This window comes from Dermochelys coriacea, chromosome 4 (genome assembly GCF_009764565.3).
Source record: "Dermochelys coriacea isolate rDerCor1 chromosome 4, rDerCor1.pri.v4, whole genome shotgun sequence".
NCBI lineage: Eukaryota > Metazoa > Chordata > Testudines > Dermochelyidae > Dermochelys > Dermochelys coriacea.
The window spans coordinates 70,971,666-70,996,703 of NC_050071.1; the positions used below are offsets into that span (position 1 = coordinate 70,971,666).

The 25,038-nt window shown below is 38.7% G+C and overlaps 1 protein-coding gene across 2 annotated transcripts in view; it reads right to left on the reverse strand.

Moving 5' to 3' along the window:
- The window catches only part of LOC119854620 (probable ATP-dependent RNA helicase DDX60), a 73,590-nt gene that overhangs the window by 32,784 nt on the left and 15,768 nt on the right, over positions 1-25,038 (reverse strand). For both annotated transcript variants that reach the window (XM_043513341.1, XM_038399393.2), the window contains exons 5-16: positions 23,143-23,484; positions 21,740-21,856; positions 20,630-20,773; positions 18,401-18,559; positions 16,439-16,580; positions 15,376-15,531; positions 12,802-12,901; positions 11,109-11,224; positions 9,174-9,337; positions 6,151-6,397; positions 2,683-2,849; positions 720-884 (exon numbers count right to left, since the gene is read on the reverse strand). In XM_043513341.1, coding sequence (XP_043369276.1) covers positions 720-884; positions 2,683-2,849; positions 6,151-6,397; positions 9,174-9,337; positions 11,109-11,224; positions 12,802-12,901; positions 15,376-15,531; positions 16,439-16,580; positions 18,401-18,559; positions 20,630-20,773; positions 21,740-21,856; positions 23,143-23,484 — 2,019 coding nt within the window. The remainder of the gene's footprint in view (positions 1-719; positions 885-2,682; positions 2,850-6,150; positions 6,398-9,173; positions 9,338-11,108; positions 11,225-12,801; positions 12,902-15,375; positions 15,532-16,438; positions 16,581-18,400; positions 18,560-20,629; positions 20,774-21,739; positions 21,857-23,142; positions 23,485-25,038) is intronic.

Below are 25,038 nucleotides of genomic sequence, written 5' to 3' on the forward strand. Positions count from 1 at the left end.
AAAAAATCCTGCTTAAGCCAGCAATCAAAAAAATATTATTTATTTTCCATAGCATAGGGACTGTTAGTCTATGACCCCCAAAAACATCAAACATCCAGACATATAAAACCACTTTCAAGGAAGCTGATGTGATCTTATCTGGGTAAATTTTTTTAAGACCCTATGTCACCAGTTTATGGAAAATTCAATGTAAAACCCCAATGTACATAAATAATAGGTAAAACCCTGTCACAAATTGGCAAACAAACAATAAAACATTCATTCATCAACAAATCAAAAATAAACTCAGACTTATGGATAAATTTCATCATCTCCACTTTCTCCTCTACTATTCTACAAACAGACAAGGCAATTACAATAAACTTTCCTTTTCTAAAACTGGACTAGAGATCAGACAGCTTATTCTGAAATCTAAATCTGTATTTTAAAAAGTTACTTGAAAGCTAATCAAGAAGAAAACCATTACAATATGAAAGTTTATATTTTATAGAAAGTCTGTATATTTATATAAGCTATTCTCTTCCCACAACCCTGCCACCCACTGTAGGTGAAATTGGAGGTCCCTGAAAATTAAGTTCCCAAAATCAGCTTTTCAGAGAGGCTGTGAACAGCTTTTTGATGTGGCATTGTAGAATTTTCTGTTATATTTTAATTTTGGCTCTTCTAACAACGATTACCTATGAAAACAGTAGGTCAAATTTCACAGTATATATTATTACCTGCCATGTATCTGGAATAAAATGCTGGATCCTGGGATCTCGATCTGTTCTCTCTTCTCGTAACAGGCAATGACCCATGTACTGTAGCTGAAACCGAGCTGCTCCCATGCCAACAGCATATTTAGAAATCTTTGCCTTCTTCTCTTTTCTGTCATCCTCTGGAATCTGTAAACATTTAGAATTTTTGATGCAGCTTGTTTGTTTATATTATCATAATGAATTTTTTTCACTTCTCAGTGAAGTAGCAATATTATATCTAGTCATTCATTTCCTACAATAAAGAAAAGGCTTTATTTAAAATACGTTACATTTTCTCGTTCCAATTAAGCATCGAATTAGTATGGTCTCAGAGTAGCAAGAAGTTAAGAAATCTGCAGGTGATGGCAGGATCAGGACCTTAAACAGTAGCATTAGGACGCCTGGAAACTCCTTTGGCCATCGTTTGGTGTTGATGGTAATGAACAGTTCAGGAGGTGGTAAAACAGTGCTGAATGCTAGAGGCACTCAGCACCTCACAGGATCAGGTCATTACTCAGACTGCAGTACATGGGATAACAGTCTAGATGTAGGAGTGATGTTCTAGATATTATAACATGGAACCAAGGTTAATTAATTTAAATTATAATAGTTTCTCAATTTTGTTTTAAAGGTTTAACTTGTTTGTTATAGAATGTCCCTCCCCTTTTTACTCCTCCTTTTCTAGCCTTTAATTTTATTACAGAGGGAGCCAGCAGCAAGTTCTATATTTAGGTGGCCTAACACTTCCCTTTATAAAAGATTCTTGTGTCCGTTTCTTTGAGAATCTCTAATATCTGCATTGTTTGTGGTAGGCTTTGATGTTATTATACAGAGGGTGAGCTACCAAGCAGGAAAAGTGCCTTTTCTTGCCCATTAAGTTTCATTCATCTTTTACTGAGATGTAATCTGTTAAAAATCACCATTTCCCTTTTCTAGTTTTTGGTTCCTCAGGAAGATGTTGTCAGCCTGCCAGAATAATAACTACACATGAACATTATAAGGTGGGGCAGCTACTAAGGCATCTGAGTGCTGCTGGAGCAGCTGATGGAGTTGAAGAGAGCCAGGCTGCATTGCTCCTTCCAGACCTAGCATGTAACGCTCCTACATACCACCAGGTAGGGGATGTAGGGGGAGAGGAAAAACCGAACTGAGCTCTCCTCACCTATAAGCCCCCTAGTCATAGCCCCTGGCTCTTGTAGTCCATCCTCTCTGAAGGTAGGAGATTGGGCAAGAGCTTTTCCCACTCCTGGATAGAGGAGGGAATGAAAGAGAGAAAGATATCAAGCTGAGCTCCCTCCATGATCACTCCTGGACCAGTGATCCAACCTCCCTCTGAGATAACTGCCTTCTCCAACTGCCAGCTAATGTTGTTATTCCTGTAGGTTAGATGGCAGAAATATGCTGCAATGCTGCAAGTTCAAAGTGTGAAATGACAATGCACAATGGTGTGCTTGTTCCAGCTGCACATAATTGAATTTGTTCTTACCTTTTTCTTTAAAAGAAATACACTTAGGAAATAATATTTAAAAAAATCAAACTTTGTTTAAACAACATTATGTGGATGGCAAATTAGCACTTGAAAGTTAGGAAATGACAGATTTACAGTTGCCCGTGCAATCTTAATTTAGCCCTATTGTTCATATATTGCACAATGCAGCCTCTACATGATCACAATTTTTTCCCACAGGGCCTCTTCCTTACTTAGTTGCACAAGATGTACATACAACAGGGAAGAAATAAAATTGCCTGGGCAATCACAAATCTGGTATCTCCTACAATTCAAGTGCTTGACTTTGCAATCTAAATAATATTCTTGTAACATTAGTTTTTTTTGTATGCAATCATAGATATTTTGAAAAAAAACAATAAAAATTGTATGACAAAAACTATAGCAGAGATTAAGTTATATGCATGTAGAATAGTACAGTTGTTATACGCACATTACCTGGGAAGAATCTAAAGTACATGCTAAATTGTCAAATCCAAAGTATCTAAGACATCTGACAATCTTTTGAAAATCTGTCTTCTCCATTACATCTTTATATTTTTCCAGCAAGGAATGGATTCTTCTCATTACTTCAACAGCTGCATTTATATCTTTCACTTTCTTTCCTTGAAAAACAAAATATTCAGCTATATTGATAATCTCAAACCACTATATTGATAATCTTAAACCCTCCACACAAGGGCCAAATGATCCTCACAGCTGCACAGGCTCTGTGCAAAGAGGGAAGGTCTCAGATCTCGGGCTCCATCTTGAGCCCAAACATCAACACTACAATTTTTAGCCCCACAGCCTGAGACCTGCAAGCCCAAGTCAGCTGATCCAGGGCAGCCACGGCTGTGCTGAGCTCTTTTATTGCAGTGTAGTTGTATCCTATGGGACCAGGTGCAATGACTCTGATTTGATATCTGTTTGGAAAGCCCTGCAGCAGCAAGCTCCCAATAAAAGCCATTAACATAAAGCCTTATTGTAGAGATTTTCTGAGATACAACAGGATGAAAATGACTAGCCAAGAAGTAGTCCTACCAAGGGTTACAGTTGCAGACAGCTTATGATTTATTTTAATCCCAGGCTGTGTGATGAGATTTACATCCAAAATAGTTCATGGACCTTCAGGACATGTTGCAAGACCCATCTCTTCCCACATTTTTATACAGATATATGTGAACTGATTGCTGAGATTTGGGCATTGAGAGCTGGGATCTACGGCTAGAGTATTTTCTTTTTTCAGGTGATAAACTGGGGGAGGAAACTACATTTATTTTTGTTTGTATTACTTGGTTTGTCTTACTTGGCTCGTCTAGAGCTCTGGATAGGTGCATTTAAATGTTATGTATAAATCAAAATAATAAATATGCTCTGATGCTTTACACATCTGTGTCCTTTCATGGCCAGTGCATGTCGGTGGTGGTTTGGACTTTTTTTTTTTAATCCTTTTCTGTTTACATCTCATTGCCATTTTAGAACATCTGTATTACTTTAAAATATATTCTTCTGGTGTCCAGTACTTGCATTAAATGACAGGGGGATATGATACTGCAGTGTATTTTGGAGTTTAGAATCCACACCATGGGATAGAAGAATAGGAGCTGGAAAGTGGAGAACAGGGTTCTGATACATTGGTTTGATGTTACCATAAACACAGGTGTTTTCCATGATGATCCTCCCCAAATGTTGGTATTCTTCCTTTTCCCGTCACTTACTACATCAGTTTTGCCAGCTCTCACAAACTGCTCATGGAAATCATTGTTTGGGTTCTGGCTGCATGTAGTTTCACAATGACATGAAAAGTTACAGCCATCACACAATTTTTAGAAAGCAAGTTGAGAGTGTTTGATTAGCCTAGTAAATGCTATGCTAACCTACAAAGCCAGAGACCATGAGTTCTAATACCAGCTATTGCACTGAAAATATTTCTGTACTTTTGCAATCCTTACTATGAACCAAGGCTTTGTACACTGGGTGGTTATTATCATTCATGCATTAAACGGAAAAAGTAACAGAGATTGCACAAGGGCATTTCAGAGAGAGCTGGAATTCGAACCCAGGTCATTACTATATCACTACTACTAGTGACCCAGGTCACTAGTATATAACAGAGCCAAAGCTCTTCTACTTTGCCACATAGTCTTTTAAAAGTGATATGTCAAATTAGGTGTTTGTCTAAACTCTTCCCCCTTATGAATGCAGTGTGGCTCTCTGTCAGCCATTAGCAGCTGCCTACATATTTAAATTTACTACTTGGCTATAGGGTTCTAAGACAGTGGTTCTCAAACTTCAGTACTGGTGACTCCTTTCACATAGCAAGCCTCTGAGTGCGACCCCTCCCCTTATAAATTAAAAACACATTTTTATATATTTAATACCATTATAAATGCTGGAGGCAAAGCAAGTTTGGGGTGGAGGCTGACAGCTCGCAATGCCCCATGTAATAACCTCATGACTCCCCTTTCCCGACCCCTAGTTTGAGAACCCCCGTGCTAAGCGATATGGTTCTTTAGGTCAAATAATAGTGGTCCCTGCTTTTTACATTCAGAGGTCCCACTATCAGTCCCCACAGATGACCTACACAGGGGTGGTGTTACATGTAGCTTTGCTGCCTGTAATTACATCACAATCTGCTCGCAGAACCAAGGAGAGAAACTAAAAATCTAGGTGTTCAGTATTCTGTTGTGGTCTTACAAAACTGGTAAGATATGTGTTGTAGCTCCCTGTATGAGCTGGGCCACAGAGAGGATAACTTTATGATAATTCTCACCAATTGCATGTATACCTGAAATGGAAAAGATGTGGATGTGTGTGATCAAACTCTGTTGATGACAGTGAAAAACAATATACATGCTTGTATAAAAGTTAGGGTAAGGATCTAATGTACTTGTCAGAATGATTGTATATTGCAAAACATATTCAGAAGTGAGTGTGGAAGTTGTGTTCATATTTGTTTTTCAGTTTGACCAGTGTTCTTTCTTAAGGAATTTAAAGGATTTCTTAGTTGGACCATGTAATTTGCATGCACTGTAGTTGTATATGATTAGTTTGTAATTCATCAAAAAAATAATTAAGGCTGATAGGTTCTTTACTTTAGTATAAATTAACTTTGCCAGAGAGAGAGAGAGTGCCAAAATGTCTCTTTTCATATGAATTACCTTAAAACAGAAAACTAATGGCAAAACCAAAGACTTCTTTGTGGCTGATTTTCCCTTCGATTCTCAGATTCTGGCATAAGATATTCCACTACATATGCCATGAAATATTCCACTTTATAACACAGACCCCAGATATACAGATTACTGTGAAAGTCAGCCTTGCTCTACTTTGCATAGAATTCCACAGACCTCACATGGTACACAAAACCTCAAAACTAATACAATTCCTTTGTGTCATTATCCACTGGAAGCAGCAGCCAACTGGTGATCCTTTGCCCTGTGTTACAAAACTGATTTAACAAAATCTGGAATACCCTGATTATGGAAAACTATTACAGTCCACAAAAGAAACCAAAATGATGAGCTAAGATACCAATGGCAGGTACATACTCCCTTCTCCATAGACAGACAAATCCCCTGAAGGATACTCCAGTTGCACATATTTCTTGTGCTGGAGGCATGTGGGTGACAGACAGGGTCCTTTGCTCTCCCCTCCCCTGAACAAATTTGTTCCACCAAATGCATCTGATGAAGTGAGCTGTAGCTCACGAAAGCTTATGCTCTAATAAATTTGTTAGTCTCTAAGGTGCCACAAGTACTCCTCCCCTGAACACTTATACCAGCTAGCCATGTGGTCTTAAAATAAAAACCCAAAAGTACTACAACAGGTAAAGTTTATTACAATTTTCTTCTGCAGTCTTGCTACAGTTAAATGATGACTGCCAACCCCTCCAAAAAAAGACCCAAACATACTTTCACATACCTTGGTCTTTGCATTGTTCTAGCCACACTTCAAAGCAAGTATTCAATCCTGCCATTTCTGCAGTACATTTCACAGAATTACTTTGACACTTCTTGAGAAAATCCTCTAGTTTACTTATTCCAGAGTTAAAATTCTCTTGTATTAGCTTTTCAATGGAAAGAGCATCCCATTGTTTCTGTTCTCTTTTTTCCTCTTCAGCTTTCATTCTCTTTTGGTTTTCTTCAATAATTATTTCTGCTTTGGTCTTCTGCCAATAAAATAAATATACTACATACATAAAATTTTACACTTTTTTGAAATTTTAAAGAACAAATGTGTCTTACAAAAATTTAATGTAACAAAGATTGACGTGTGAGCATCACTAAGTAACTCACTGCTTAAAAATACTTATTGCTCATTAATCATCTATAAATTGGCTTTTATATAAAACATTTTCAAAATAATTCAATAGTCAGTGGACTAATGGAAGTTCCATAACTTTTTATTCTGGTTACTCAATATATCTTGTGATATTGTGAATAATTTTATCTGATGGGTATTTTCTTCACATTATGTCACAACTATGATTTTTAAAGTTATTTTAACAGTTAATATATGTGGATAAATACTAGTATTTCAATTGCCATGAACACCAAATACACTGCTTGATTCTCAGCTGTTTTGTAATTTATGTAGTTATTTATTTATTTGTATTGAAATAGCACTTAGAGGCCCTAATCCTGGGTTTGGAACCATGTTTTTCTAGCCAGTGTACATAGATATATATATATTAAAAAATGACTCCTGCTTTAAAAAATTTGCAGTCTAAGAGTGTTTCCATTGAAGGAAAGAGAATGTAATACTAACAGATCAGAATAGTAATATATTACACCCACTTTTCACAGGTGTAGAAAACTGCAATAAAATCGCACCACATTTGCCATCTTCCAGCCGTCGACAACAGGATTACTCTTGTGTGTAAAGTACTACTCAATGCAAAGACTGCAGATTCAGGCTCCAAAGTAGCAAGGCAGGGCAAAGAGTAGTAAACATTTTTACTTTGCTGTCTCTGAACTGTATTTGATTACAAACTATGTCATTCACTTTTAAATATAAATTTACCTGCACTCATCACAATCTGGGTCTTAGTGCACTTTGTGTTACTGCAGAGATTACAAAACTAGGCCCTGTGGGTAATCCTGGCCCCAGTGAAAGCAGTGGGAGTTTCTCTATTGGATTTGTGGAGCCAGAATTTCACCTGAAGTTTTTATTTAAAGATTGGGGGCCAGATTCTCAGTTGGTATAAATGGGCCTAGTTCCATTGAAGTCAGTGCAGCTACATCTTAATAAATATGTGATTGTCTGTAAAGAAAAGACCAGTCTTGGTTCAGTGCTGAAAATGTTGAATTCTGTCTGCAGGCTGCACAAGTTCTTCATTATAGGCAGGTATGCCCCACAGGCCTACTGACCACTAAATAAACTTGTCCAGAAGAGCACTCCAACACCTCACCCTAGACACCCTACCCAGCCCTGTGCCTGCCACTCTTTCCAACTCTGCTACTAAATATTTTTAAAAACAATAGTATCTTATTCATTTATTTATTAATTCACATTTTTGCCAACATCTATCCAGAGCAAGGATTGCCAACCTTCTATTTACAGTACCCTTGCTCTGTCTCCGCCCCAAGGCTCTGCCCCTTCTCTGAGACCCCACCCCTGCTCACTCCATCCCCCACCCTCACTCACTCTCTCATTTTCACCAGGCTGGGGCAGAGATTGCAAGAGGGGGTGAGGGCTCCAGCTGGGGTTGAAGGCTCTGGGGTGGGGCTGGAGTTGAGGGGTTTGGGGTACAGGGGCGGGGTAGGGTGTGAAAGGGGATGAGGGATGTGGGCTCCGGCCAAGCAGCACTTACCTCTGGTGGCTCTTGGAAGTGGCCAACATGTCCTGCTCCTAAGTGGAGGAGCCAGGGGGCTCTGTGCTCTGCCCCTGCCTGCAGGCACCACCCCCGCAGCTCCCACTGGCTACGGTTCCTGGCCAATGGGAGCTGTGGAGCCGGGGACACTCAGGGCGGGGGCAACCCGCAGAGTCCCTATGCCTAGGAGCCAGAGGGAGATGCCAGCCCCTTCCTGGCAGCCAGGCAGGCACCCTGCCTGCCCTTCTGTGTGCAGCCAACCAGACTTTTAATGGCCCAGTCAGCAGTGCTGAATGGAGCCACCAGGGTCCCTTTTCAACCGGGCATTCTGTTCGAAAACCGGACAGCTGGCAACCCTATCCAGAGCTCTAGGAGCTTTACAATGTTTAGAATAAACAATATTGTAACAGAATAAAATCTACAACATACTAATAAAATTCCAGTAATCCACTCATATACTTTAGCTGTTCAACCCACCTCCTCTACAGTGTCCACTATCTACTACATTCAAATTTTTTATATCAATATAGCCATCACTTCTTGTCCTGGTTGTGTGATTTCTTGTACAAAAATACTAATTTTCCCTATTGCAAGCATTTCCTGTGAGATAAATGTTAATCTGATTTGATTCTGAGGTGACCAATGGATCTGTCTACCTACAGTTACCTACATAGCCTTTGCAGAACGCAGCAATATGACAGTGTAAAATAATCTCTTCAATAAGACAAAAATTTGTCTTTCCTTCCTAATTATTGACTTAGTCCCTTATCCTGCAGTGATCTTCACACAAGGAGAGGGGATCTACCTAGACAGAGCTCAATGTAGGATTGGGAAATCAACAGCAAAGCTCACACTGATTGCAGTGGGACCCAAATTGTGCCATTAATAAAATGGAAGGGTGAATGGAGAAATGAGGCAGGAGGGAACTCCTTCAGTAAGAAATGAGAGAAAATCTAGATGCCCTAATTACTGAAAAGATGGATATCCCAAATCAGAACCCTTACAATGGCAGAAAAAGAATGGTAGAAATACCTGTACTAGATGGTTTAAAGCAAAATTAAAAAATCACTACTGTGCAATACATGCATAAAACAATCATTCTGATCTTATGGAGATACTTCACAGATCTTACATGAATTTTTTTGCTGTTCTTCATGTCAGAATAAGCCTTCTTTGGAGTATCCAATTGGGTTACAACTGTTTTTGAAATGTTGCCTTCCAGTGATGATCCATAAAAGCGTAGAAAAGTCTGCAACTTTTGATTGTTTTGAAGGGCCCATGGATCTTTGCACATTGCTTCAAAATACACAAATGATGTTACACACACATATATGCTTTTTATATCCCTCACCTCCTTGCCTACATACTGCCCTTCCTTTCAGTTTTTGTATTGTGAGGCATGAAGGCTTTGTCTTCCACTGCAAAAGTGCTTTGTAATGTCATGTCATTTGGTGCAATTCTCTGCAAACCACAGTAGCAGCTCTTTGGAACTGCCAGAGAGAGAGAACTGAAGATGCTGTTTAGAAATAGATGGTTCTAATGGGGGATTTGTTTTTAAATTACTCAGTATTTCAGAGCAGCAGCAGGACCACAATAAAGGTATGGGCCATGTAAGAAGTACCAAGGCTCTGTTGTAATGTCATGTTTGCCAATACAGGCCTAGGATATCATCACTCTTAAGTCACAATTTGCCAATCTGTGGGTTGCGTGATTACGAGGAGTCCTCAAAAGGTTGTGAGTGGACAGACTCCCTCCTCTGAAGTTTGCTTCAGGAGAATTCAGGAAGGAAACAGGCCATTCACAGGCTTAGGAGAGCTTGGGTGTGAAGCAGCAGCACTCATTGCTCTCTCCTCTCTCCCCCAGGGAGCTACAAGTCTGATGTTGAGTGGAGATCACAGAATCATAGGACTGGAGGGGACCTCAAGAGGTTTTCTTGTTCAGTCCCCTGCACTCATGGCAGAACTAAGTATTATCTAAATCATCTCTCTCAGGTGCTTGTCCAACCTACTCTTAAAAATCTCCTGTGACAGAGATTCCACAACCTCCCTGGGCAATTTATTCCAGTGCTTAACTACCCTGACAATTGACAAGTTTTTCCTAATGTCCAACCTAAACCTCCCTTGCTGCAATTTAAGCCCATTGTTTCTTGTCCTATTCTTAGAGGTTAAGAAGAACAATTTTTCTCCCTTGAAAACTATTATCATGTCCCCTCTCAGTCTTCTCTTCTCTAGACTAAACAAATCCCATTTATTCAATCTATCCTCACAGGTCATGTTTTCTAGACCTTTAATCATTTTTGTAGCTCTTCTCTGGACTTTCTTCAATTTGGCTACATCTTTCCTGAAATGTGGCACCCAGAACTGGACACAATATTTCAGTGAGACCTCCTCTCTAGCACACCCATGCAGGGGCAGAAATAATTTAACCTTAAATTTTGATAAACTCAGAATAATTATTCAGCATAACAGAAACAAAAAAAGGAAGAAAAAGTGGTATTATTAACATGCTATGGAATTGTACAACAGAACAGTGAATCAAAGCCTGCCCTACACACTGATGACCTTTCATGAAAAAAATAATAAATTTTGTTCATCAAATATTGATTGCTTAGTATATGAAAAGGAAAGCTGTTTAACTGTTGCTCTATTTCTAATATGTAGTTTTGTGAAATGGCTACTTTTCACTTTTGTGAGTGTTCATTAACTATGGCATTGATTCTGCAAACAATTACAGACATGTTTAACTTTTGGCATGTGAGTAGTCCTACTAAAATAATCTCAGCAATTCCCATTATTTCTAAATGGAGAAAACATTATTCCAGACCCAAGTTGCTTTTTTATATTAATTATAGCTATTTGTATTACAATAGCACCTGTGTCCCCCAATCAAGGACTGGAACCCTATTGGGCTAGGTACCTACACACATCAAAAAGACTATCTCTACCCCAATACACATTGTTTCATTAAATTAGTGCAACTTTTAAATCATTTTCTGAAACTATAAAACTACCCACATTGATAATACTTTAGCTTTATCTGAATAGGTTTTAACAGAATAGGGTCTTACCTTGAGAACTGGACTTTGTTCTGTCATAATCATCACTGAGAAGCTTTCCTGAATGCCAGTGTCGAATTTCATCAAATTCTTTTTGTTTAATAAGTGAAGTAACAGCAGAGTCATCACTAACAACAAAAGACACAACATTGATAATGTATACTATTTATAATATAATTAATTATTTTCAAAAATAAAGTTTTTAAAATACATGTCACATCAGTAGTTTGCTGGTCTGATAGAACCTACATGGAATAATATAAAATTATGAAAATGCAACTGTAAACATAAAAAATATTTAGTGTCTGTAGGTAAAAACCCAGCCCTGGTGAAGTTAAGGAAAAACTCCCAATGACTTCAGTGGAGCCAGGATTTCATTCTGTAGTTTCAATTAAGCAAAGATACATAACCATCTGCTCACTTTAATCAACACCTGAATACTTACCTTAGAAAACATTTGGGGTGATGTCATATCCCTCTTATGTGTGAAATTCACCCCAGTGCCATAGTAAATTGTTACACACCACCTAACTGGCTCTTTCCCATCCCAGGTAGTCTCAGGGTCTGTCTATATTTAGTAAATGTTCCCCTTGTTGCTAACTCTGGTTTAAAAGAACTGATGTTTGTAGCAATGGGAGTCCAAGTACAGACATGATTTTGGCAGCTGACATGGTCTACAGTATCTTCTTGGGAGCAAGTCTAATCAACAAGCCAAAGCTCCCAATGTGGTTCACTCTGGCAACCTGATTTGGCACTCTGAACCCAGGCTGAATTCAGTGGGTGTCTTGGGTGGTCAGAGAATGGAGGATTGTGGTCCTGTTGTGTGTAACATTTTAATAATGTGGTTCTATTCTATATCAGTTGTTATATTGCACACATCACTATAGTATCTGGGCACCTTCTAGTAGTGTAGTTAAGTGATGTGACTAACATTTGTCACTTGTGTTTTGTTCCCTCTCTCATATGGTCTCCACCGAGGGAAATTTGTGTGTGCAATGTAGTGATTTGTTTTGGAAAGGTTTGGAGGGACGTTGTTTGTGGTTTGGAGAGTTTGAAGGGGGGTTAATGTACACACTGCTATGTGTTTATAGCAGAGAAGGCAGTTCAAAGAAATGTGTCTTGTACTTGGAGTGGAAGGTGGTGAGGTTTCTGATGGTCCTTAGTTCCTGTGGAAATTCATTGCATAGTTTCAGCTCAGTCCCTGAGAAAGCTCCATCTTCTGCACAGACAAGCTGTACCCTTATCGTAGAAAGTTCCATTATGCCACAAGAGAAGAATTATTAATCATGGTCTTCATTCCAGAGATTTTGGGTGTGTATTATAAATTGGTGGGTGGGAGGGGGTATGGGTGTGGGTGTGTGAGAGAGGTAGAGAGACACATACATAAAACCCACATGTACATGTTTATGAGAGAACAGCACTCAAGAACATCTTGTAATATATAGAAATGCCACAACAGGCTACTCTGTTTTTCCAATATGTTTTTGTTTGTTTGCTGTTACATTTTAATGCACACTGTTTTTACTTCTTAATTTCCTACATTTTAATTAATATTTTCAAAATGTTGCCTGGGTTGTTTGATACCAAATTATGAAAACAAAAATACTCATTATCACAATGAAAATTCCTAGAACATGACAAAACCACGATACCTAACGATTTAATCTTATATATATTCAGAAAAAAAAGTAAAACAGACACATACCTCTTTAAAAATGGTAGGCTACTTAAAATATCTCCAGCAAATTCATCCACCACCATAGATGTCATGGGTATCAGACCTAGATTAGGAATATTCTTGGATTCTTTTCAATTTGAAAAAAAAAAGACAGTTCTTCAAAAGTTTGCTACAGTAACATATTTACAGCAACATCTTAAAATACTGTTCAAATGCAATTTCAGTAAAGCAAAGTCACAAAGCCCGTCATTCAAGAGAAAGCAATACTAAAATAAACCTATACTGATAGCTCAGTTTTAGTGAATAAAATATCCAGGCAGAATTTTGATTAATATTATTGCTCTCTGAAACTGGCTAACAGAAGGTTCTGTAATGCACAGAACTAATTCCTTCTTGCCAAAATTTTCAAACCTAAGAATCTAAAATTAGGCTTTTAAATCCATACTTAGGCTCCCAAATAAAAGTGGCCTGGTTTGAAATGGGAGTTGTAGATGCTCATCACCTTTGAAAATCAAGCCACTTTGTTCTGCTTAGCATCTTGGGCTACTTTTATGTAGGAACCTAATTTTAGCCATTCAGGTTTGAAAATTATGGCCTCTGTCATTTACAATCTTGCTTGACTGAGCACAGAGAGAAGCAGCAGAATGTGTCACTTATAAACGATCAGTAAAAATTATAAGGAACTTTATACTAGAAAAGGCAAAAGAAAAACTGAAACTTAACCAGTAGAACAGTTCTTGTAATTTAACCTAATATAGCATTAAAGTAGGCTGTCCTCTCCCCACTTGTAGTAATTTATTTATGTTGCTTGTGTCTTATTTGCTGCGACACATACAATGTAAATAATTTAACTATAGCTTGAATTAATTACCTGTTGTTTTCCAAATTAATTTCTCACAGTTGTTTCTTTCAATTCATATTTATTTTCCTTTCTTGCTAGGTCTTTTAATATTTGCCAAGATTCTTATCCTCACTTGTAGCTGCATCTAATTGTGGTGGTGTTACAATTTCCAAAGGTGAAAAAGTGAATGAGAATGTGTGCATTCCTCTCTGACCATTCTTTTCTGTACTCTCCTTATTACTGTTACTTAAAATAATAAATACTATGAACAGGACTATATCCTTTCGCTATTATTCTGGGTCGAGCATGGCAGACAAAGTGACACAGACCTCCTTTTGTAAACAAAAGGAATACAGCCATCACACCGGTAGGGGCGGTGACAGCTGGGAGCCCCCAAGTCCTTTTAAATAGCCCTGGTAGGCCGCAGGGCTCCTACGGGTGTGAGGTGGTGCTGGCGAAGGCAGACAAGTGGGCATGTGGAAGCCCTGGACATGCCAGAAGAACGCACCCATCAGCGCAGCCAGCAGCTCACTGGGCACCAGCAGCGCAGCGGGCAACAGTTCGCTGGGCACCAGTCAGTGCAGGCGCAGCACCGTGCGAAAACTTCAGCCATCCCTTTCCAGGGGGCCCATTGACTGTTCTGTCCTGGGGGCCAGAATTACTGTCAGCAGGCCTGAATGTGAGCGAGCTATCCCAAGAAAAAAACAGTGAAGATAAAGCACATTAGTTTTATAGCAAGGTAAACTATAATAATAAAATCATAGAAATGGGCTGGGAAGAATCTCAAGAGGTCACCTCCCCCTTCTCTCATCTAGTTTACCTCACAGTAAAGCTAAAGAACCTTATCTTCACTGTGTTTTTACCTTGGCATGGCTCACATACATTAGTTACCCTGGGGTAAGAAATACACTTTTTTTTAAGCAGTGAAGACAAGACTTAGCTACAGTGATCCTTAGTATATCTGCTAATTGCAGAATACCCAGAACTATCTCTCCAGCTTCTGTTTCCTAACTGATGAAACTATAGATAGGTAAATAACTAGTTGCAGATAATTTGACACATTTTACTACTTCTGTTCATGAGCTGTTTGCAGTCATCCTGCAATTTTCTTGATTGCGTAGGACAGAATAACACTTTGCAAGTTCATTAATTAAGGGCAGGTCATTGTGAATATCGAGAATGATTAGACTTGTTAGTTGGTTTTGTTTGGATATGTGGGTCATATGATGCTTTTTGTCCCCCTAACTGAATGGGCCTAGTTCTTAAAATAATATTTCTTATGTGACTATTTCTTTCCTAATTCAGAATTCAGTTTCTTTGAAATCATCATTTTCACAGACATGACTGTTAACATGACTGCCAGTTAACCAATTTGTGAGAACATTTGTGAGAGGTGAATTCAAAAAGGTTCGGAATAGTCAGAACAAATTCATTTAAAAATCCCAATCAATTTTTTTAAGTATTTGCCCAGCTATGTATGAATACTCCATACTCCATACCTCCATACTAGTTGCCTCTGATTAAATGTAGGAAGAGTTTGGTCAACTCAATAACTCCTATTAAAGGAGGAATATTTTAAAAGATTGTTGTTTCCACTAAGCAGCAAGATTTCTTTGAAATATGTCAAGAGATTAAGCAGACTGTTCTGTTAATGGAAGAATCACATATTTTCTGCAGAATAGAGCCTTAAGAAATACAATTTTAAAATCATGAGTTAAAATAATAACATAGTGTAACTTTGAAGATTGTTACTATGGTACCTTTAGTTGGTGAAGCTCTTTTTTTAAGAAAAGATGTAGAAGTTCTCCTCAGAGGCAAAGACTTTCCATCATCATCCTTTCCAGCTAGTTTTGATATGATACTCCACAGATATTCATACTCTCTCTTAATTTTTTCCCCCATATCCAAGTTTAACCCTAAGATGGAATGTAAAGTGGAAACTAATATTTTGATAGAAAATACTTATTTTATAACTAGATTTCTTGAATTTTTTGCACACTTCAATATAAAAATGGCAGAATTGAGGACCTCTGTAAATACAGAACAAGACACAACATCAAAGTGACAAAAGAGAACACAGTTATGTCTGTTACAGAATAATAACCGTGGGTGGAATGCCGCCTTGCACTCCAAGCCTTGTGTTCAAGCATTTAGAAGTAAGCAGAGCTACTTGCCCACCTATTCTTTCCCTGAACCAGGCAGGCAGGGAGTGGACAAGAAAGAGAGGGAAATGGGTGGAATCATGACTACACCCATCACTCACTTGCTGAAGCAGCTGAAGCAGTGTAGGAGGCTGGGAATAGGGGTAAGGACAATAGTTTACTGCTGGTATAGGCAATAGTAATCTTCTACCCACCCACTCATCTACCTGAGGAATGAGGAAGAAGCAGGAGAGGAATTATGACAATGGTATCTCTCAAAAAGAAAAGGAGTACTTGTGGCACCTTAGAGACCAACAACTTTATTAGAGCATAAGCTTTCGTGAGCTACAGCTCACTTCATCGGAATGCATCCGATGAAGTGACCTGTAGCTCACGAAAGCTTATGCTCTAATAAAGTTGTTGGTCTCTAAGGTGCCACAAGTACTCCTTTTCTTTTTGCGAATACAGACTAACACGGCTGCTACTCTGAAACCTGTCATTACGAATGGTATTTCTGTATGTCATAGTGCATCCCAGAGATGCTCCTACATAGGTCCAGCTTGCTCAGGCATAATCTAATATTAATTAATTTGACATGAACTGCTGAGTGTTTTATTGTTAGATTAAAATCTAGATTAGGTTTAAAAACTAATAAGTGAAGAAACAAATATGAATGAAGTACCTTGCTCATTTTCTACTTCACAGTAATATGCAACATTCTTCCACAAAAGATCATCACTTAAATCAGGCAAGTGAGTGAAATCCACTTTCCACAGCTTTTCAGTTGTCAGGTGTTTCAGAAGAAAAAATTCACAACCTTTATGCTAAAAGGAAAAAAGGTAAATAGGATGAATACACTAGATTAACTTCTGCGCAAGGTATCAATACTCAACACAAAGAAAACCTTTTTTTCCCCTTAAGATTCTGGCTCCAGTATCAGATGCTGAATGTACCTTGAAGTTTTTTTTTTTAATTACCCAACTTGATTTTTTGGTGTCTGAATGTCTGTTAAACAAATCCATGCACTTAGATCATTTGGAGAAAAAGTGTAAAGCACAGTAGTAGGAAAGAAGTACAGACTTAGAAAAGTTAAAGGGAATAAGTGATTTAGATTTGCAAAAGGGGCTTGTACAGTAAAAACACAATAGACTGAAATTTAAGAAATATAATGCAGAAGTCAACAACTTTGATTGGATAAGGAACTTTTTAGGTCAGTGAGGACAGTGTTCATATCTTCACTTGCTACAGCATTCTTTTTCATTTGTTCCTGAACTTTTGCATAGTTTCACTGAGCTATTAAGTAATTGCTGTGCTCACTCAAGAGCTGTCTGTATTTTGGCAGTAAATGAAGGAATCTTAAGTGCATGTCTGACTCTCAAGGGAATTGTGAGTCTAGTGCCTGATCATGCAAATGCTTAAACTTGTGTATAATTTACTCAGGTAAGTGGTTCCATTGCAATCAATGGGTTTACTCACAAGATTAAAGTTATACACAAGTTTTGGTGTTTGCAGGATTTAGTTGTTAGTACTTGTAAAGCACTTTGAGATATTTGGCTGAAAGGTGCTATCAGTGCGCAAAATATTATAATTTATTTTTGCTACAAAGAGCCATGCAGCTTCACAAATAACAAAACACACAAGATAGTTAAGATGTATCATTCATTTTATTATTTTCCCCTAGGTTTTTTATTTGAAATATTAGACATTTTTAAAATACTTACTTGGAAAATTTTGGTAATAATAATTTTAAAAACTACAAACAGTTAAATGATCTGACCACATCTTCTATTAGAAAATGTAGGCTTGCAAAGGGAGTGATTTAAAAATTAAATATGCTCATCCTATGTTTTAGGACACACAAGTTTGCACTCATGATAGTGATTACTGTAATGGATAGCATGATAAAACCACTTTAAAAGGTAGCCAATCCTTCATTTTAAAAGCCATATTTGGGCAGGATCTCTGAAGGTATTTAAGAACCTGAATCCCAGATTTAGATGTCTAAATCTCAGGTTTAAATGCCTAAATCCCAGTTTTGCCTCCAGTGTGATCCACAGAACTCCCACCGAACCCTGTAGGTGCCTAAACTCAGTTGGTGTCTAAGCTTTCAGAGTACAAGTTCCCTAGGTGCCTATGTTCCTGCCTCTGGGCATGTGCACTGTGGATAAATATTTCAACAGTCCTTGGGCCAGAAAACAAAAGAATGACTTGTAGTCCAGGGGCTTAGGGATCCACTTGGAGGTGGGAGACTCTCTGTCACTAAGGGCTTGTCTCCACTTACCGGGGAATTGATGCGTGGCGATCGATCCACTGGGGGTCGATGTAGTGGGTCTTGTCAACCGCTGATCGCTCTCTCCTTGACTCCGGTACTTCACCGGAATGGGAAGCATAAGGTAAGTCAATGGGAGCGTTCCTCCCATTGACCCGCACAGTGTAGACACTGCAATAAATCGATCTAAGGTACGTTGACTCAAGCTACATTATTCACATAGCTGGAGTTGCGTAACTTAGGTCGACTTAGCCCCATACTGTAGACCTGTCCTCAAGTGTTACAACACCTAAGTCCCTTCGTGGATCCCATCTGTTGTGTCTATTGTTAATAAATAAGAACTAAAAGTACAAACAATGAAAATGCAATGCCTACCATTTGTATAAATGTGAAAGCTTGTTTACTCCAATGGTAACTGATTAACCTAACCCGAGCTCGTTGTGAAAGAGGTAAATGGAAAAGAAAAACCACACTCAGGCAATACATCCTGATTAGGTCTTCAGCTTCTTCTGGTGTTATTTCTCTACTCTTCCCCTGTATAAACACAAACAAAAAGTATCATGCCTATATGCAACCTATTTTGCAATTCATATTTTGAAAGGAGCTTCAATCTGACCTTCCATTTTGCATCTGCTATTTTGCAGATATAACTACAGACATATAGAATTGTTCTTTTAGACCAGAGGTGGGGAACCATTTTTCTATCAGGGGCCACTGACCCACAGAAAAAATCAATCACGGGCCACATACAGCCCCACAGGGAGATGTGGAGGCTTGGTGCTTCTCCTCACAGCAGCGTGGCTCCAGCCCTAAGGGGGTTTCGGGGAGTGCAGGGGCTCGGGGCTTCCCCTAGGCTCCAGGGTGGGGCCAGAAATGAGGAGTTCAGGGTGTGGGAGGGGGCTCCAGGCTGGGGCAGGGGGTTGGGGTATGGGTGTGGGGTCTGGGAGAGAGTTAGAATGTGGGAGGGGGTTCCAACCTGGGACAGGGGTTTGGGGTGTGAACTCCAGCCTGGTGGTACTTAGCTCAGGTGGCTCCTGGTAGGTGGTGCAGTGAGGCTAAGGCAGGCTCCCTACCTGCCAGGGCTCTGCACTGCTCCCAGAAGTGTCTGCCATGTCCAGCCCCTGCATGGAGGGGCCAGTAGGCTATGCGTCATGCCCATTGACCACAATTCCTGGCCAATGGGAACTGTGGAGCCAGCGCTGGGGGTGGGCGGAGTTTCCCTGATCTCCCCTGCTGCTAGGGGCCACAGGCACATGCTCGTCGCTACCGGGAGCTGAGCGCAGCCAACCAGACTTCTGGCAACCCGTCAAGCCAGCAGTCGCAGCTCCAGCCCTGTGTGGGGGTGGGAGGGTAGGGGTACTGAGGCTCAGGGCTTCTGGCTCATGGCGCAGAGACTTGCTACTGGCCAGATGAAATGAAGCAGTAGGATGGATCTGGCCCATGGGCCGTAGGTTCCCCACCCCAGTTTTAGACTATCTGATTTGTGAATGCACTCGATCTGACTTCATCTATTGGCATGATCAAGTAGCTACACTTATTAATAAGATCAGTTCCATCCACAATTATTTTGCATCTACAACATTGTCTCAAATTATTTGTGCCTCAAAAACTAAGTGCAAAATGCAAGGCCAACTCTGTAGCTTTGGTCAATACTTGTTAAACCCGGAGGTATAAAAGACCATATTATATGTAAGTAAAAGTTTGTCTACACATAATATACCCAACACGAGCAAGGACATGAAAAATTAAGAAATCTAACTCTCTACTCCTCTACCAGGAGATACTGACTTCACCAGTAGCACAACTAGCATACACCATAAATCACACATTGCTACCTTAACTCTGCTCCTATGAGGATGCCAGACATCAAGCACCTCTTACCCCAGATGTATACATTGGGGAACAGTTAAGGTTGTCATGACTGGTCTGTGATGTATAGTGGTCAGGGTAACAGTACTACTAACCCCAAATGTTCAAAAATCAAGACTCTCAAAAATCATGAGATTGGCAGAAAAATCTTCAAAATTTTAGATACGAGTAAATATTAGGTTCTTCTAATTTGCTTTCTAGTTTTGGAGCCTTCAGGCTGCACTTTGGTTTCATTTTTAAATCTTTCTATGCAACCATGAAAGCTATAAACTCACTTTGCTTTGAAAGAAAGCTGAGATAGTCTCATAATCACTTGTCTTTAAAAAGCTGGGACTTTAAGTGAAACATAAGATATAGGAAGATTCATGATAAATTGTGAGATTTAGCCACACTGGGGTTATTAAATGCCCTGACTCATTCCATTTAATCTTTAAAAAGTCATATACAATAGCATAGAGCTCCACATCCTGTGTGGAACAAAGCATTCTAGTCTGTATTTGAAATAGCTCCAGAGATATTTATTTCTATGTAAGTTAATTGCTGCTTTTCTGGAAATGATTTGTGTACTAACAGGCTTTTATGTAGAAATATTTTGTAATAATAGTTTATAGTAGTAGATGGATAACACACTGAACATATGTCATAGGGAAAATGCATACCTCTAAAATATCACACCTGTCAAGGTGAGGGAAGGAAAAGAAAAAAGCAAGAGTTTGTGCTAACTGAAAATCCTACCTGTTTTCGAATGGCAGCCTGGTGTTTCTTTTGTAACCTACTGTACGTTCTCAGCCCCAGTGCACATGTGACAATGCAGACAATGTGTCGAATATCAGATATTTCTGGCCAAACATGCTTGAGCTGGGATAATGTCTCACAAACCTGGTATCATGAAATATATAATTAAATATATGAGGAGAATTTTAAAGGAAGAGTTTTCTCTTTTTAAAAACATGATAGGCAAAGAAGCCAACAGGGACCAAAATCACATGCGTGAAATATTTAGTCACAGGCCTAGAGAAATAAGAATGATGCCTCCCTGTAGAGGTGAAGGATGATTTGCCAACACCTTGCAGTATTGAAGTATTGAAGTCAATGGCAGTCATTCCACTGATTTAAATAGTCTTTGGATCAGGCACTGATCCTGCAGACACTTATCCATGTGATTAACTTTGAGCAAAGTTATTAACATACTTAAGTTATGGGGCAGCAAATGTAAAGGGGCGGCAGGACGTCAGGCCCCCGGCGGCCGCTCTGTCACAGCGCGTTTCACGCTCGGCGGCAATTCGGCGGCCGCACCATCACTTCGCACTGTGTTCTGTGGCAAGTTTGTTTTTTTTGCCGCTTGGCAAAAACACTAGAGCCGGCCCTGGGGACCTATATTTGTAGTCTATCCTCCAGATAAAAAGGGAATCAAACATACTCATTAGCAATAATATTTCACTCAGGAAGTGTACACGTATGCTAAATAAGATACATGTAGTATTTAAGAATAAACAAATGATATGCTAATCACCATAAAAAAGGAATTTTTCAATAAAAAAGTAATACAACAATACTACATATTACAGTTTTAGAGTAGGGCAGATTTGAAGGTATAAAATACATTTAATTTTGAAGCTGATAAGAGGAGCTACTTAGATCTTTTGCTGAACATAACTGTGTGCATTTTTATACTTTCCAGTTTACATTTTTAAAGTGGAACCCTCACAATGGATTTTCAGCTTTACATTTTTCACTTCTTTTTTTTCATATTACAACAATCCTAAGACATTTTCCAAAAGTATATATGGAGGATTTGGGTAGAAATCCTTTCAAGTTTTTGACTGAAGTAACAAAATGAAGTACCTCTTTTTTCATGTCCTTCATACTTGAATGTCCAGAGAGAGAAAGTAAAGCTGCTGTACTGGATTCCTGCAAGTCTTCAACCAGTGTTTGGAAAACAAGTGGAATCTCTTTTTGGTGCTTAAAAAATATATAGTTTATTTTTAAATCAAGCTTTTTAACTTCTAATTTCAACCATTTTATTTTTAAATGTACATGCTATTAGAATATTATGACTTTTTTAGATCATTCAAAAAGGCTGAACCGGAAAATACACATGTTAATACCAATTTGGAGTACTGATACAGTTCCTCCCAAAAAAATGTTATAATGGGTACATATTGTAGAACACAATATTCAGAGTAGAAAGGTGGTGATGAATTTCACCCTTTTCTGTTCATGTATTTTCTGTGAAGAGATTGTGATTTTTTTGAGTATATTTGTTCAAAATTATGTGAGGATTAATTTATGCTAATATTTTTTGGCCTGTAGATCATGAGTGAGCAGTTCGTTGTGAAGAAAGCACAATCCTTGCCCCAACTGGCTCACAATCTAAACACAAAGAGCAGGCAGGGGGAAAAGGCGCCACAAATTTAGCTAACAAATATACACAAATTCCTAATCTGCTCCTCAAGTATGGTACTGTCTATCGGCAAGTTTTGTACAGGCATTACAACAAATTGGTCTCTCAGAGGGGCTTAAATGTGGAGAGGTTAGAGGCCTTGTGGATGAGCTCAAAAAGGGCTTTGCATACATATGGGGCATTAAACTAAATAAAGGTCGCTTTCTGTACTGAATGTAGAGGCTCTGCCCCAGCCTACAGCTCCTCACTTGCCAACTGCCACTCTACCAGTCAGCTTCTGTGCTTTGCCTTTTCCATTTCTCTAGATTCCTCCTACTGCCTACCACTTTCCACTCACACACTTTGTCTCCTTTTCCATGCCTTCCCTTACAGTGCCCCCTTACTTCAAGAAAATCCTCATTGAACCTATATGCAGTACACCTTCAGTACCTCCTCAAACCTTGCCTTCCCACACAATCCCACAAACTACAAAGTATAAAATAAATAATAAAATAATAGTAGTAATAATAAATAATAAATATTAATGCAAAAACAGAAAAAAAGAATAACTTGGAAGTCACATGACACACCCCATACCATTTTAGCTATGCCATAATCTACTCATGCACTCATTTCTCCTTGTCTGATATTTATTTAATGCCACATTATGTGTGCATACTCAACTTAGTCCCGTCCCAGAGAGTTTACAGCCTATCTCTAAGTCAATTTTTCATTACACTACTGTAAGTTTTCAAATATAGACAAGGTCTTAGCTCTCGAAGTCATTTTCAGGCAAGATCTACTACACTGCTTAAATATTAAATTTCTCTATTAAATATCAGTAAAGATTTCATATATTGTTTACCTGAGAGAAAAATTCCTTGTGCTTATACATGCCATGGATGTGATATCCATAAACTCTGATAAAATCTGATTCTTGTCCAGAAGTAAGGACAACATTGATTCTTTTTGACAAGGCATGAATGATAAATAAATTGAGAAAGCTTGTCTGTAGTTTAGTCAGTCCATCATCAGAGATTATTATAAAATATGGGTAGCTTTCTTGCAGAAAAGATTGCCACTTCCCTTCTAAAAAGTTGGAAAATTCAGTGTGAATGACAGCATCAGTATTGTGCTGAAGATGGAGAATCAGTGTAGTACGTAAGGACAGGAGAGTCGGATGCCTGTAATATGCATGCTCTGCATCCTGTAAAAAAATGAAGTAAAATTCTATCATATTTTATACAGATTAACAATTTCAGTTAGCTGCAACTAGAGTATAAACATGTTAATTCTTAGTAATGACATATTTTGTATGTACATCTTCATATTATCTCCTTTGGAGCTATTACTTTGAATTAACAGGACATGAAAATAACACTTTACATTATGCAATTTTAATAACTTCTAAATAAGACAATAATTTAAATTGGGGGCCCAGTCCTGCTAACCTTTAGCCACACGAATAGTCTTATTGGATCGATCATGCTCTCACTTACATTGGTGTAAATGCATAGAATCTCCATTGACTTCAGCACAGCTATGGAGTTACTGTGGATTTACACCAGTGCCATTGAGAGCTGTATATGTTCAAGGTTACTTGTGTGCATAAGCACTGGCAGGATCAGTTTCTAGACAGAAAACATAAGGAGACATTAAATGATTCTGCTGACATAAAGAGTGGAAGCAAAAGCTTGTGGGCCCGATTCTTGGCTGTGCCTAGTGAGCAACTGGTACAGCTGGGGATTTATGTGTGAGTGGTTTGGGCCAGTTCCTCAGGCTGGGGCTACACATGCCAGGGTTGTTCTGAGGATCACCGGAGCGCAAGGACTGCTTGGTCACACACCCTTTCCACTGGGAACATACCCTGCACCATGGATCAGGAGCCACTAGAACAGTGGTCTTCTACCAGGGGTACGCAGAGGTCTTCCAGGGGGTACATCAACTCACCTAGATATCTGCTTAGTTTTACAACAGGCTACATAAAAAGAACTAACAAAGTCAGTACAAACTAAAATTTCATAAAGACAGTGATTAGTTTATACTGCTCTCTATACTATACACTGAAATGTAACTACAATATTTATATTCCAAATGATTTATTTTATAATTATATGGTAGAATAGAGAAAGTAAGCAATTTTCAGTAATAGTGTGGCTGTGACACTTTTGTATTTTTGTCTGATTTTGTAAGCAAGTAGTTTTTAAGTGAGGTGAAACTTGGGGGTACACAAGACAAATCAGACTCCTGAAAGGGGTACAGTAGTCTTGAAAGGTTGAGAGCCTCTGCAGTAGAGCAACCCCATGCCTAGGAGATCCTCCTCCAACCTGAATTATAGAGCTTAAATCTGCTTTGCTCCAGGGAAAGTGGTGGAAACCAGACTTCTCAGATTCAAGAATTGGATCCTCTCTGTCTTATTCACATTACTAGAATACCAATATATAGGTAGATACTCAAAGTATCCCCAAAATGTACATAAATTAGAGTTAGACACACTGTAGTTAAAAACCTAGAAATTGCCAAGCTGGATCAGACCAATGGCCATTCTAGTTCAGTATCTTATCTTGGATGATGTCCAGTGGTAGATGCTTCACTACTTTATTCCTCACTTGCTGGGTCTCTTACCACTGTCCTTATCCCCTTTTTAATTTACTTTAAAATTGTGCTTGCTCTATAATATAACCTGACTTACAATATTTAAGTAAAATTAGAATATTCAAAGCTTTTACTTTCTCTGTACAGATGCAAGAAAAAGAGAATA